Source organism: Theobroma umbraticum, unplaced genomic scaffold (assembly GCF_002168275.2).
Source record: "Theobroma umbraticum cultivar Fairchild unplaced genomic scaffold, ASM216827v3 scaffold_147.0, whole genome shotgun sequence".
NCBI classification, from domain to species: domain Eukaryota; kingdom Viridiplantae; phylum Streptophyta; class Magnoliopsida; order Malvales; family Malvaceae; genus Theobroma; species Theobroma umbraticum.
Genome location: NW_018397259.1, coordinates 8,989,488 through 9,004,275, shown reverse-complemented (window position 1 = coordinate 9,004,275; position 14,788 = coordinate 8,989,488). Strand labels below are relative to the sequence as shown.

Genomic DNA, 14,788 nt, shown 5'->3' with positions numbered 1-14,788 from the left:
TGTTCCCTGGTTGTCAGTTAGTCACACCATGTTAAATTTTACTGTTTGCTGCACTGGCTTGGCTTGGCTTGGCTTGGCATGGCATGGCATATTTCTTTTCAACGGTTAAATTCTCATAACAAAGATACAAATGTAAGAAAAGGCGGGTTGGTTAGGCGGTGGAGACGGCTTCGAGCTGTCAATAGTTGACAGGAAAAGTCCTCAAGTGATTGGTCTTTTTCAAGGTGAAAAGTGACATGCTCAACGATTCAATCATGGAGGACCAAAATTAAGCAATGGGTACACCCAAAGTCTGCTCAAAAAATGGAAAATTTCCAAGCCTAGTCGAGCGCGTAAAGCATGTTCAATAATTAGTTTATTTGTATTACTCGTAAAAAAAATCTCGTCCACATATATACTTGCAGTACTTGAAATTTCGTCCTTTACTTGTTGAACTAAGAAGTAGGACTCAATTTGGCTACAAGAACTATAACAAAAGTTAAAAGACAGAGTCCCAAGAATACGGGATTGATATATAGAAAGAAAAGGGTTCGATAAAGAATGAAAGGCATGGAAAACTACCACCATAGAAACACCAATTATAGAGTAAAATAGCAGAAAAGAAAATGCTGTAATTCCATATAAACAGAGAATTTATATCTATAATATTTCTATAAAGTGAAAAAGGTTTTTGTTGAGGCTAAATTATGGGACACGTGAACTCTATTTAAGCCAAAGGCTGCACAAAGTGCAGGCCATGGTTCCACCTCGCTGTGACCATAGACCACTGGCCTTAGCAGATTAGTTTGTGGCTGATTTTCGGCGTCACCCCGGCTTGGCCCCTACCCACCAATAAGCAATGCTCTTCTTGCGTCATCTTGCGGATTAGCCATAGACCCACCGTTATTTTCGTTATTACGTTCTTGAGGTTTAATTAGCCACGTAAAATACGTAATCCCATAAGAAGATTTGTGTCTTTGAAGGGAGACCCACCGTTCCAATCAATCATTCTGCGCTGACAAATCTAGTTTTTCAACCTCATACATTTCTTTATCAAAATTTAATTATTTAAAAAAATTTAAATAGATTCTTATTTTATTACATTCAATAAAATTTTAAATTTTTATTTTAAAACAAATAAATTCTAATTAATAATTTTTAAATTATTATAAAATATTATTTAACATTTTAATGTTACATAATATTTTAATATAATATTAATGTGAAATATAAATATATCACATGATTATATCTTTTATATCACATCAACACATCAAATCATCCATCAATTTGTCGACATTTAGATAAAACTAATTTTCGAATTAAATCAAAGGAAACGAAAAACAATTGTCATTTGAACTTAAAAGTACCAAAACCAACACAGAGATGAACCTTCAGTCGAACCTTATTAAGTAATAAAGAAAACATGATAATGATTAGAGATGTTCAATTCGAACCTAAACCAAAACAATGAAGAAAAAGATAAAAACATCCAATGTGATGTAGAGTTTTGGCAACGACATGCATGAGAACATGAAGGTCTACCTTGCATAGCTTTAACCAGAACCCAGACGGGTACCACATTCCCTAACCAGTTAATTTTCATTTTCAATGCTTTTGCCTAACTTCAATCATCAATCCTAAAAAGAGATGGGTGCCACTCCGCTTCCAACCAAACTTGTTAAATGCTTAAAAATAATTTCTGATGCTGCCTACTGATTATGTGGGTCCACACTAACATGTAGCAACAAATAGTCACAACTGATATAACACAAGTGCCAAAAATCCAACTTCCTCATCTAGCTGCACAACCCAAAAGCAGTAACCCCAATGCAGAGGAGGCATTGCAACAACTGGAAAGTGAGATCCAAGTCATCAGTTTACAACAGAGCAAGAATACTCTTTAAATCAATTAAAAGCAGCAAATAAAAACTTGAATGAAAAAATAATAATAATGTCAGACAAATTGTATATATATTTTTTTAATTTCATTACAAATAAACAAATTAAAAGAATGCGATTCGAGCAGAACTTTAGAGAAGAAATAAACCAACTACATGAAATCCTCTTGTGTCTACTAGTAGATAAAGCATGGAATACGACTTGAAATCTAATCGGCTATTATAAGTAATCTAATGCAGTCATTAATATTTCATTTCTTGACTCAAAAAATCTACTGAAAAATGCAAGAGAAAGTTTTCTAGAAATATACGACCAATTTGATGCAAATTAATAGTCTTATTTTCAGAAGAGGAAAAAAAAATCAACTTCATAACAAGAGTTTCTATGACTAGGTATTGTACCCCACAATACAAATCTACAGTGCTTGCGACATCATATGCCCTTTTTTTTTTTTGTCCCAGAAAGTACCCAGTTTTCTTTCAGCTGATTGTCCCCCGTAGTTACAAACTGTTCTGTCGCTTGCATTTCCACCCTACAGCTTCTTTCTGATGTATGGTAAAATCATGCTCATCTTCACTAGAAAAAGACCAAAAATTTATGATAAGCATCCGCCCAGCTATGAAAACATAACCATGATCCTCTTAAACAAAGACTGGAGAATGCCCCCAGATCGAAAACCAATCATCTTTCCAATATACAAGGATCCCACAGATACTTCTGATCATGATAGGCAACCTCAGATGAGCCAATATAATTCCCAACACTTTACAAAAGCATGAGATCTCCATCCCAATATACCGAGACCAACCTGCAGCCTAGCAGATAAGAGAGGATACAGTTCAAACACTATCTAAGCTGATTGCTTGCTACAGATATCCAATGTACAGAAATGCTCTAGAGAAAGTAATCAATGTTAATCTCAGATCAAAATGAAACAAATACTGATTCCATGTTAAATTGACAGAATTATAGGGGTAAATTAAATTACTAAGCGCATGCTTCCTCTCTAACAATTAAACAACCCTCCCTCCCTTCCCTCCCTCCTCCCCCCCCCCCCCAACAACTTTTCTTTCCAAACCAAAAACAAATAAACAAGAAAATAAATCCAAGTGAATACAAGTTTCCTGCTCTTATCAGGACAAATAATGTTCCCCAAAGGATATTCATTCACATATGTGTTGTTCTGTTAAAGTGACAGAGCTAACTTAAGCAACGTGCATAACTAGCCACTCACCTGCTCCCAGAAGTCAATAAAATCACCTGCCCTGAATCACTCTATAATTAAGTACCAAGTCCTCGGGTTTCTTCCATATGTAAGCTCGCACAGTAGCTAAGCTCATGTCGGGGGATAATACCTGGAACATAGAGTAGCAAACCAAACAAGAGGTCAGAAAAGTATAATTGAACTTTCAACTAAACAAGTTAGTCTAAAACAATTTTACAAACATCACATAGGAAGGTTTATTTATTGGTACCACAAGATGAGGAAAAAAACCACACAGCTTTGACAAAGAGATCTTAGGCTCTTAGCCAATGGCATTGTAACATACAACATGCCGTTCACTTGCCTGATTATTACACAAAATCTCAATAGAAGGCCGAAGCTTTTGCCAAGGCTTCAATCCAGACCGAAAAGATCCATCTCCAACTGCTGAATGCTGCAATTGTCCTCCAAGACCGGGAGCAAATGTCCCATCGGTATTTACACTGTCAATTGGTTTGTCAAGAACCATCTTTTCTATGACATAATTAACAACCTACATAATCACAACAACAGAATGAATGTACATTATTATACCAGAAGACCCATAAAATATTGATATACAAAATACATTTTAAAACAAGCTGTTCTGCATTAATATCAAGTTGGTGTCCAAACAATTAACACATACATCATCTTCCGATAAACCAGCTATCAGCATCTGATATCCAAATTTTAAAAACCAGTGAAGAAAAGAAAATCTAACAAACCACAAAGGCATCTTGCTCTACTATATGAGTAAAAGAGCACTCAACAAAGCTGATTCAGAAGACTACTTTATTCTAATTCATTCCGATCTTGTTTTGGCTACAACAAAGTTAAAGGTCCTATCAATGTATATGAATCCTAAAATAACATTTCCAGTAACCTAACATTGCTCTTTTGGCCCTTATGCTGTCCTTGCTCCATATTATGAAATAGTTTATAGTGTATTAACCCAAGTACTCTAGGTCTATATACTGACAACAGTTGCTACTTTGTACAAATGCATGCCAAGCAAAAGAAATTGTCTTTCGCAAGTTCTAAAGAAACCCAAACAGGCGTACCTTGTGTATTCTCAATATGCGAGGTGCACTTAACTTCCCCTGTGTGAGGATCTGAACATTTGAACCTTCACATGGATGAAGGTAGAAGCTGCACCTGCAAAATGAAAAGTGTTCATAAAGAGAGAGAAGGAGAGAAGAGGATGAACGGACACCCTGCTTAACACAAGATTAGCAAGATATATAATTATCCATGATTCCGAATTTAGTGCAACTCAGTAAAGAAAGGACATTCCTTTCTAAATAAATAGAAATGCTGATGTCCACAAGAAAAATATCAAAGAATAAGGGCTAAAGGCACAACTAAAAGCATAGCAAATTACTGGACTTAATGTCACTTCTTTAAGTTCATGTCCGGGTAGCAAGCATATCCAAACAGAGGAAAACCAAAAGCAGTTGAATGTATGCAGAGTTCCTCGCAATCTTGTTATTTAAGATTTAATTAAGCAAAGGAAAGTTTAATGAGACCAAAGAAGTTACTTGGTATTTTCTCGTGGTGGTAGCCGATTATTTAATACACAATCCAAAACCCACCAAGGGAAGTCCTTCTCATCCTCGGTTCCATCCAATTCAGTAATCTTCTTTCTCCAAGGACCTCCTTGAGAACCCTCGGTGACAATTGAGGGAGGGGAAACTATAGAAAACTCGAAAGGAGGATAGACCATAGAGTCATTTTCAGCATTTCCATCTACCTCAATTCTTGAATGACCGAGACTTCTAGCAGTAATATCTTTTCCTGTTAAAACATCTCCATTAGCTGAAGCCTGGGAGCCAAGTCTTTGCCTTCTTTTGGCCATCCAATGAGCCAATAGACCCTTAAGGGTTTCACGAGCTAGATTAACCTGCCAAAGACAAGTCAACACCAGATGCATATAATGATCACAGAATATTTCTCACAGATATCAGTAACTTAAATATTGCCACAATCAATGCAAAATACCTTATCATCCTCAGGTTTGCCAGTTATGTTCAGATCTGCAGAATACATCTCCGCAGAAAAGCACTGAGGTGTGTCCAAATGAACAGACAAGCTTCCAAGCCGGGTATCCACCGTGAACCATGCAGGAATGCTTACCTAGAGTGGTTTTAAACAAAAATCAACAGTAAATTCCAGAAAAAAAAATTGCTTGTATTTAATTGATATAAATTCAAATTAATAGATATCGCACCATCTCAAACAACTGCTCCTTTTTCTCATCAAATGAAACCTGGACATTAAAATTAAAGGAATGAATAAATGCATACAAATATAAACATACCCATCTAGAAGTGTGTCCACACCTGGAAGTGAAAAGCAAAGTGCAAGCGACTTTCTACTCAGAACAATGAAAGAAAATGGGAAAAAATCTAGTTCACCTGTCCATAGTCATCGATCACAACACCCCTGGTAATCTCCCAGAGCTTTACTGAACCAGCAGTATCCTGATAAAGAGGCATAAACATCATTTATGCGAAAAAACAATTTCCCAAAACAAAGTCTTTGGAACCAAAACCGATAAATATAAGTACTCCCACATTTACCTTAGTCAAGACATGCCTTCTGTTATTTAAAATTTCATGCTGAACTATTGCTGGTGTTCCAGGAATGGTAAAGATTGGTTCTTTATAAACAGGAGTCTGAGAATGACCCAAAATGTCAGAGCATCAGTAAAGGGAGAGGGATGGAAATCCAATATTAAACTCCATACAAAGCCAACTTCAAAAGAAATATCCATAAAAGAGCATCATGATTAATCAAAAAAAAAATCTAATATTTATTCTGTTTTCTTAGGCGTGGGTGAGCAAGAAACAAATGAAACAGAACCATTAATAAATCAATGAGCAGGCACCAAATTCACTACAATTCAAGTACCTAAAGAAAAGAAATGTTACCACAGTGCAGAGTTTAAGCATTTAAGAATACTTGACACAAATTAATAACGCAGGGACAAAAAGGACTATGAGACAAAATTTCTCATAAACAAGGTGATTTGCTGTAAGCAAAAACATGTATAAACATAAAAATATACACTATACTTACTGGGGTAGACCCTTCTAAGGAAACTCTTGCCCTTGAAAAAGACAAGTTTCCAGCCAAGAAGGAACCACCTCTTTGAAAGACCTTCTGTGGATTTCGTCCTTCAGCAGGCCATCTATGAACTGAAGAATCTGTTGTTGCAACCCATATACTATCATCATGCAGTGCCAACTGCAAAATCGGGTGTTCCTTGGTGCAAAGCAAAAGACTCTCTCTTGTTGTCAAGTCTGTCAAATATAACTGATGTATGTACAAAAATAAGCAAAAGTTCAGAGTTAATGCTATAAATATTAGAACTGACAACAAGGATGTCAAGAATTGTCAAGATTACATTCCAAGAAAATTTGGAAGTATGGCTTTCATTTAATGTTAAAATGATTCAAAAACTTATTAAAGCTAGAATAACATTATCAAGTCTAAGGAATTCTAGGTAAGAAGCCTATATCACTTATTCTTCTTCCTTACTCTCTTTTTTCCAACATTGGTTTCAATCTCAAACCAACCTGGAACCCCTCCAATATTCATTATGAAATTAAACCCTTCACCCTTAATTTACTATCCACAATTACTGTTAACGGTACCAGCACAGCCCAGGATTGCTTTCCCAATCCTTTATTATTTCCATCATATCTCAATCTATACCAAATGAAAAACCCCTAATTATTCTTGTAATATCCCATCCTTCCATAGCAATCAAGCCTGAAATACTAATCAGCCAATTATCCTAAAACAGCATAAATTTCTTCCCAAATTCTACATCAAAACACTTGCAAAAATGATAAAAATGTCCATTCAAAAGGTTTGGCATGACTATATACTTACAGAAAGATCTCTACCACCACTATAAACATGACTAAATGTTGGGGTGCTAGCAAGCGCCCAAACAGAATCTGTATGCACAGCATATGAATGCACACAACGTTGCTGACCAAGGTCCCATAGCCTACAAAATAAAATTGCGAACAGTTGAAGGCAAGGTCTTAGATTCTTTATGGTTGAAAATGGCACATCATTAAACAACAGCAAAACAAATGCACAAATTATATACCTGATCATAGAATCAGAGGACCCTGATAAACAATATCTGAAAGAATACAAAATGTCGGTCAAAAACTTCACTAATAAAGCAAACACAGCACAGAGGAGCACACAATCAAATAACAGAACTCACTAGCATTCAATCAGGGGAAGAACCCATCAGACCCCAGTAAACTCCCAGATAAGTCCAAAGAAAAGTAAACCTAATTTCACTTAAATGTGAACATGTACGTCTATATAAAGCCATAACAAGGTTTAGCATCCACACTTCAACCACCCCTTTTGTTCTCAAAATATTTTTATCATAAGACCATCGGAAATATTACCAAAATTTTCATTTTTAAAATTTCCAAAATTATCCAATCAACCAATCAATTTATCCCACTGCCACAGAAGAGCTCAGCAGTTGCTAGAGGAAAATCAGATAACAAAATATATCTTAAATGCATCTTAAAGCTCCATAATTGCAAGAACTCCAACACAAAATTTAACTCAGAAATAAGGAATACAGAGCTGAATCCATTGTACCAACCTGCCAGTAGAATCTAGAAGCAGAGTCCTAATGTTATCGGTGTGCCCTCTAAGCTTCATAGTCTTTGACCCCGTTCTTGGGTCCCAAACTCGCACAACCTATACAAAAGTGGGATAGGAAATTAAGATTGCTATTGAAATTGTTAAATTCATCAAATGACCGACAAAGGTAAAGATAAGACCATCTCTTGCAAGAGGTCATACATGGAAACATGTTATTATTAGAAAAATTAAATTCAGTAAGAAGCAAAAACTACCTTCTCAGTCCCACCAGAGACCAGAAGGGTTCCACAATCATTCATAGCCAATGCATAGACTGACTCTTTATGGCCTTTGGCAGAGATGGGGACATAACCATGAGACTGAGCTGTGTGTGCAGTAATGCTGTTACTCGAGCTAATCGGTCGCAAACTTGATATTGGTATTGAATTCGCAGAACCATTGATACCATTGGAACAATCATCTTCCATTGCATCACTGGACTTTGAGAGTGGAGTAACCGCAGCGTCAATATCCCACACGAAGACTTCCCCACCAAGCCCCCCGGAGGCAACCACATTGGTCTAAAATGAAATAAAAAAGAATCAGAAAATGACTTCTAAAAGAAAAATATCATACCTTGAAGCACAACTTATGCTGCAAAATTAACTGTGAAACTTAGATAGCAGCATTGCATTGACAAGAACCTTTCATTCATGCAGTTAATAAATCCACTAAAATTTTGACATAGAAATTACATTCTTTTCAGCTGCAGCTAGACATGTAACATAGTCTGAGTGTTGACGGAGAGTCCTGGTACAAGTCCCATCAGACAAGCAATTCCATGTCTGGTTTATCTCAAGGCAAGAGCAAATAAAAGAAAAGGTTAACAATTACGGAGAAACTAGTCAAAAAGAAAACAGCCAAAGATAATGCATTAATTAATTCTTCAAACCTTCAAAGTGGTGTCAGATGAGCAGGAAACAAGTGTATTATCACCAGCAATTACAGTATCATTTACCTGCATAACGAGGACATTGCTTTATTCTCAATCACAACTTAATGCATTCATAGAGCTATCTTATGTATGTGAGATAATTGGATAGTGAATTCCACAAACTGAAGAAGATGATAAAAGAGCTCTCAACATTCAAATTGGCTATTGGTATAATTGATATGCACAAGTGAAATACGTGCTCTAGATTTTGCTTTCGGCGAGTTGGGTAGTTGGATGATTCATATTTGACAAAACATTAAGATATGGCATTCTAGTAGACCATAAACAGAAAACAAATTAAAATTTTCACACCTTCCCCACTACAAATTAGCAATAGAAAGGTATCAGCTAAAGTACAATGGTCACACCGATAACCAAAAGTAAACAATCATTGGCAAAAAAGAAGGTACCCAATCAACATGTGACTCAAATGTAGCAGAGCAAGTGGCCGCATCTTCACCCAGCACCCATCTCTTAAGTGTGCCATCACGACTTCCAGTGAAGAGATAGTTACACCCATCAGATACAGACGATTTTAGTACAGCCAAACAATTTATGCCAGCACAATGCTGCACAACAATGTACCAAAGTCAAGAAACATCAGTTACCACACAAATAATTAACTGAAAAAGTGGTTGATACAATCTAAGATAATGACTCTTTTTGAGAATATAAAGCAAAAGATTAGCAGAATATTCCACTTTGATTGTGAACATGGTCCCATGTTAATGATGGATACATGGATAATATAATAAAATAGTAACAGAGAACACAGGCCATTTTTTTCATTTTAATTTGGTATAACATAAATCCTAAGCAGAAGAAGAACCCAAGTAATGACACCAATACAGCATTACCTTGGAGAAGGAAGTTCATGGGTTCCGACCCCAAAATAGATTTCAAAGATGCCAAGTTTATCAACAAAATAAATCTACAATAAACATTTCTAACTCAATCCGATGAAAAGCACATATAGCACAGTCTGCTAACTCTACACAAGGATACAAGCAAATACACAGGCATTCCGATAATTATTCTACGGATAATTTATAAATGTTGGTGCCTCCACATACATGAATTCATATAAAAATAAACAAAAGCTTCTACAACTTATATGTTAGCTACGATGGATTGAATGATAGAGATAAGAGAAGGCATATAAATCCAAAAATGTGAAAACACCCATAATTTACAATGCCACATTGCAGTGAAAGATACAGATAAACAGATTAGACTCCTAAAACAAATCAGAATATGAAAATTCCTCGACTTTCCAAATCAAGGAAGACAACTTGTTCACTTCAAATAGCAAAAACAAAGGGGAAAATAATGAAAGGCTTAGATAAAAAGAAACCATTACATCCACTTCACCTTTGTGCCATCGGTGTCATCCAATACGTATGTCAGCCTCTTTTCTTTACGTGGGCGGTTAGAATTGGCATTGTTCCCCGCACTGCCCACTCGGTGCATTGCAGTGACCCCCTATATTACCAGTCAAATAAAATTAAAAATGCTAGAACCCCTATATTTCATTGCTCGCTAAAAAATTGAATACTTGAGCAACATAGATTAAATTAGAGTAACCAATATTCTGCAATCAAAAATCAATTAAAAAACAAAAATACTGAAATGTACCAAACTTTCTACCCTTAACAGCTAATTAATATGTTTATAAAAAGAAACTTAAAAAAAAAAAATCCCTCAACATAATTCTACAGAAACAGACTAAATCTTCGCATAACTAAACGCTCATTAAAGCACAATTTCCTCTCAAATAACATATACTCAACGCTTTGGCATTTTAACAATCGCTACAAGCGCAACTATTGCTACTAACATTTAATTCTTCTTTCATCTTAAATAGAACACATAAATGCAATGAACTCATTGAAAATTCAAACAAAAATAATAAAAGGTGACCAAAATTATCAAAAACAGATCATTAATGTTAAATATAATCAAAAATTAATATTAGATTCAATAAATTATAGGGAACAAAAATTCTACTAAATACAGAGAGAGGCAAACTCGAATTGATTGCCGAGAACACGCGTGGTCGACGATCGGAGCGAGAGAAAAAAAAACAGAATGAGCAAAGAAGTGGAGAGAATAAGGCTTTGAACTTACAGGACAGTCGTCGAAGAAGAAATCGAACGGCGATGGAAAGTAGTCGGTGAAGAGAGAGAGCTAAGATTAAACCCTAGAAAATTTTGGTGCGTCGAAATTTGATTTTCGTTTTTGTTTTGATATCTTTTTTTTTTTTTCCTTTGCTATTGAAAAGAGGGAAGAGAGCGAGAGAGAGATTTGGGGAAGAAAGGATCATGAACAAATTAAAAAAATAAAATAAAATAAACTCTTCTCAAAAAAAATGAACGAGAAAGTGAAACTGAAAAGTCAAAAGGCTAAGGGGAGCAGGGGGAGTGGGGGCAGTGGTTTATCGGTGCAGTGAAAATTTGTATACACGACGTCGTGTTGGAAAAAGCTTACTTAAAGAAAAAAAATATTATTAATTGATCTTATTACTTTTAGCAAAATTTAATTAAAGACAAGAAATTTTTTTTAAATGGTTTGTTGTTGTCAAAGAAGGCGCCAATAATTTATGATTTACATAATTATTTTTTTAAGACAAATTAGCCTTACTTTGGTTTTCAATAAAATTATTTTTTAGCCAAATCATAATTAGAAAATATAAATGATTTTGTCACCATAATGAAAAAAGCAAAAAAAAGTCAAACAATTGATAAAAGAAGAAGAAGAATTTTTACGTGCGAGAGAGGAAGGAAAAATGAAGAACCATGAAATAAATAAAAGTGAAACACTTATCAAATGCCCCTTTGACCGATTTTAAAGCATGATGTTCTTCAAGTAAATTAATAATAAAAAATATGATGGATTAAATATTTAAAAAAAAGGAGACTTTTTTGGTGATTGAGAAAAAATAAATTTTAATTTAATTTATTTACATATATAAAAAATACATACAATTATTATTAAATTTAATATTTAAATATAAAAACTTTTAAAATGCAAATTAAAAAAAAAAGAGTCAATTTTTTATGGTCAAAAGTAAATACTCCCAACAAGAACTAGGTGAGCTGTAGTGGGGCAAAATCTATTATTACAAAGCTGCAAAAAAAAAAAAAAATCCATCAATCTCATCTAGAGGATGAATTGAATCTGTGACCTAGGATTTGGGAACATGTTTTCTGTCCTATTCTACATAGTTTATAAGTATTTTTTAACCTTTTCAATAACTTTCATCTTATTTCTACTTTATTTTTCCATTGATAAGAGAAAAATATTATAATATTATTAAGTATATTAATATCATACAATACATTATGATATTAACGAAAATCGATACAAATTAATATGTCCAAATTATGATAAAATTTTTGAAATAGTCAAGGTTGTTTTTGTTTTTTTTCTTTTATATATTTTTCTTCATATGATAAAAAAATAATGTTTGGGTTTTTTCTTTTTTGTCCGGAATTGTTTTATAAATGAAAATACATCATAACAAGAAAAGTCAATAAAATCAATTGACTGTCGCTCGAGTTTTCTTTAATTAACAATTCACTCACATATATTAAAAATATTTGTACTTAAAATGTTTTTGGTTACAACAAATGTAAAAGAATAAAAACCCCATAAATTAATTAATTAAATTCATTTTTTTGACAAAAATTAATATTCATCTGTAATTAAGTGAGATGGAAAAAGTATATGTTGAATGGAGCATAATACTAATACTAATTTAAAATTATATATATTTATAATTTACATATATATATTTATAATAAGAAAGTAAAAGTCAAGCCATTAGAAAATTAAGCTACCATTATTCTAATTGAACGTGCCTAGAAGACGTGCATGGATCTTCCATCGTTTGACTTGCAATTCTTGATTTAAGAATATTGGGGTGGAATTTGTAAATCTATAACAAGGACCACTAATTATTTTTCTTCCTTTTTTTAATTGTAAAAAAAATTATGTACTAATTAAGTATAACTTTATTTCAATGGGCTAAATAGGCTTTGAATTTTAGGCTTTAAAACAATTGGATGATGGGCCAATTAACTTTGATAGTTAAAATCTGTTTAGCCCAACCCAATTTCCTAAGCCTAACCCAAGTATGTATGCATGTGTAATTATATTGATAGAGGATGAAGAATTTGAGATCAAAACTTTAATTTTTTTTATTAAATAGGACAATTTAAGGATGAATAAAAATTAAATGCATAAAATTTTATAGCCTACTTAGTAATATTAAATATGTTCCCAAGTTTGACTATGACCAAATTTTTAAAAAAATAAAGAAGAGGAACAGTAGTCATAACAAGAATGAGAAATGCTTATTCTCAAAAAGAAAAATGAAAAAAAAAGATGAAGTATTTTATTAATCTAATTGCTTAATTACCCATAAAGAAATAAAATGAATTTGTTACCATCCATTATTTTCAAAGAATCGGTCAATAATTCTATGTGTAGAATATTTCGGATAGAATTTTTCTTCAAAAATTTTTGCTCCATTTATAAATGTATTTCCGATTTTTTAATAAAATTAGATTTGTCAAAAATTTATTTAAAAATTTAAAATAGTTTTGATTAAAAATTTGATTGATAAAGATATACTATTTGTGAAAAACAAAAAGATATATTACCTAAGTTCATAAATTATTAACAAAAATTTTAAATAAATTTTTATTTTTTATTACATTCAAACATGTCTTAATATTTTTTTTGAATTAAATAGAGGATTAACAATTAATTAAATATTATTAATTAAATTATCATATATTACTTTTATATCATGTGATGCAAACATGGTGGTATGTTGAAATATCATAATCGATAGTAAGATGTCATATTAACATAGCCATATGGTATGTCATGTGAAAATAAAATTATAAGTAATATTTTAATTAATAATAATTAATTAAATTTTAATTATAAAAAATTATTTACTATAAAATAAAAAATATAATGACTTGATTAAACGAAATAGAATAATAAAAATTGATTTAAATTTTTAAAAATAATTCAAATTTTTTTAAACATTATATCTAAAAGTATACGTTTTTTTATATGAATATTAGTTAAGTAAACCAAAATAATTACATTTTTCTCAATTTAATTACATAATTCCAAAAAGATTGCATTTTCCTTTTCATCAACGAGACCATGATTACATTCAAACAGTCTGGTAAAGCCAAATGATTGAGTGAAAACACCGATAGAAGGAAACCGCCGCCATTATTGCGCCTCTACCGTTAACGGCAAGTTTTCAGTTTCTCTGTAAAAAACCGTTGAAAAAAAAAAGGTTCAATCTCCTGCATCAGAAACTACCCCAATCTTTAAACCCTTATCCAATCAAAACTCGACACGTCAGAAATCTGGACCATACGGTGGACGGTTGCATGACATCAACGTTTTACTGCTTCAGATTCTAACACCTGGGCAATAGGATCCAATCCGAGTTCTTTCCCTTTCAGTCAAAGTATTCCCAAAACCAAAAAGACAAAAGGATTTGGCGTGCAGTTGCAGATTATAATATCCATATTCAGACATCATTTGCTTTTCCCACTTTTACCCCTCCGCTCCTCACGCTTGACGCTCCTCCCTCTGGAAACAAAAAAATATCGAACTTTACACCTCATCTTTAGATCTGGACCACCAAAAATCTAGATTCTTATTTTCTTACAGTATCGTATTACCCCATGGGACATAAGGGACAAGCTCAAAACTTGCTTTCTCCTATTAATCAGGGTCCAAAGAGTTTTTCACTGTTCAATCATTGAAAAATAGCTGATACCCATTTTTCCTTCTGGGGCTTCTTCCAAAGTTTTCCAGGGTGTTGAAAAATTTTGCTCTCCACCGCTGACTTCAACCTCCTCTTTTCTGTTTGCATGAAAGTCCATGCCTTGATAATTATTACAAGCATTGTTTTTCCCTCTTTTTTGGTCCTATTTAAGATAGTAAGATACCAGCTTTAGCTGTATATTTGTTATCATGATCTTGGGTTTATCAGATTTTGTGCT

The 14,788-nt window shown here is 33.3% G+C and overlaps 1 protein-coding gene across 2 annotated transcripts; it reads right to left on the bottom strand.

The window, feature by feature from the left end:
• Nucleotides 1–1,314: 1,314 nt before the first annotated feature.
• Nucleotides 1,315–11,144, bottom strand: LRS1 (Transducin/WD40 repeat-like superfamily protein). 2 transcript variants are annotated; one of them, XR_016351161.1, is made up of 20 exons: nucleotides 10,875–11,144; nucleotides 10,119–10,229; nucleotides 9,158–9,316; nucleotides 8,706–8,771; nucleotides 8,509–8,598; nucleotides 8,029–8,334; nucleotides 7,773–7,870; nucleotides 7,251–7,286; nucleotides 7,025–7,145; nucleotides 6,206–6,442; nucleotides 5,707–5,802; nucleotides 5,542–5,607; nucleotides 5,355–5,393; nucleotides 5,126–5,260; nucleotides 4,666–5,027; nucleotides 4,189–4,282; nucleotides 3,450–3,638; nucleotides 3,116–3,236; nucleotides 2,283–2,696; nucleotides 1,315–1,832 (listed from the first exon to the last, which is right to left on the bottom strand). XR_016351161.1 is itself a non-coding variant. In XM_021426983.1 (19 exons), the coding sequence occupies exons 2-18, from the start codon at nucleotides 10,215–10,217 to the stop codon at nucleotides 3,138–3,140; spliced, it is 2,292 nt and encodes a 763-aa protein (XP_021282658.1). In that variant the 5' UTR covers nucleotides 10,218–10,229; nucleotides 10,875–11,144; the 3' UTR covers nucleotides 1,918–2,696; nucleotides 3,116–3,137. The 2 variants fall into 2 exon arrangements, 1 of the variants encoding a protein (XP_021282658.1); XM_021426983.1 differs by lacking the exon at nucleotides 1,315–1,832 and having other exon boundaries at nucleotides 1,918–2,696.
• Between the last annotated feature and the right edge of the window lie 3,644 nt (nucleotides 11,145–14,788).

Bases quoted from the DNA above. Each gene is read 5' to 3' on its own strand.
- LRS1 (XM_021426983.1), bottom strand. From the start codon at position 10,217: ATGCACCGAGTGGGCAGTGCGGGGAACAATGCCAATTCTAACCGCCCA. The intron at 7,871-8,028 runs GTAGTTTTTGCT...ACTTTTGTATAG, and splicing joins TCTCTGGTGGGACTGAGAAG to GTTGTGCGAGTTTGGGACCC. The intron at 5,803-6,205 runs GTAAGTATAGTG...GGTCATTCTCAG, and splicing joins CCTTAGAAGGGTCTACCCCA to ACTCCTGTTTATAAAGAACC.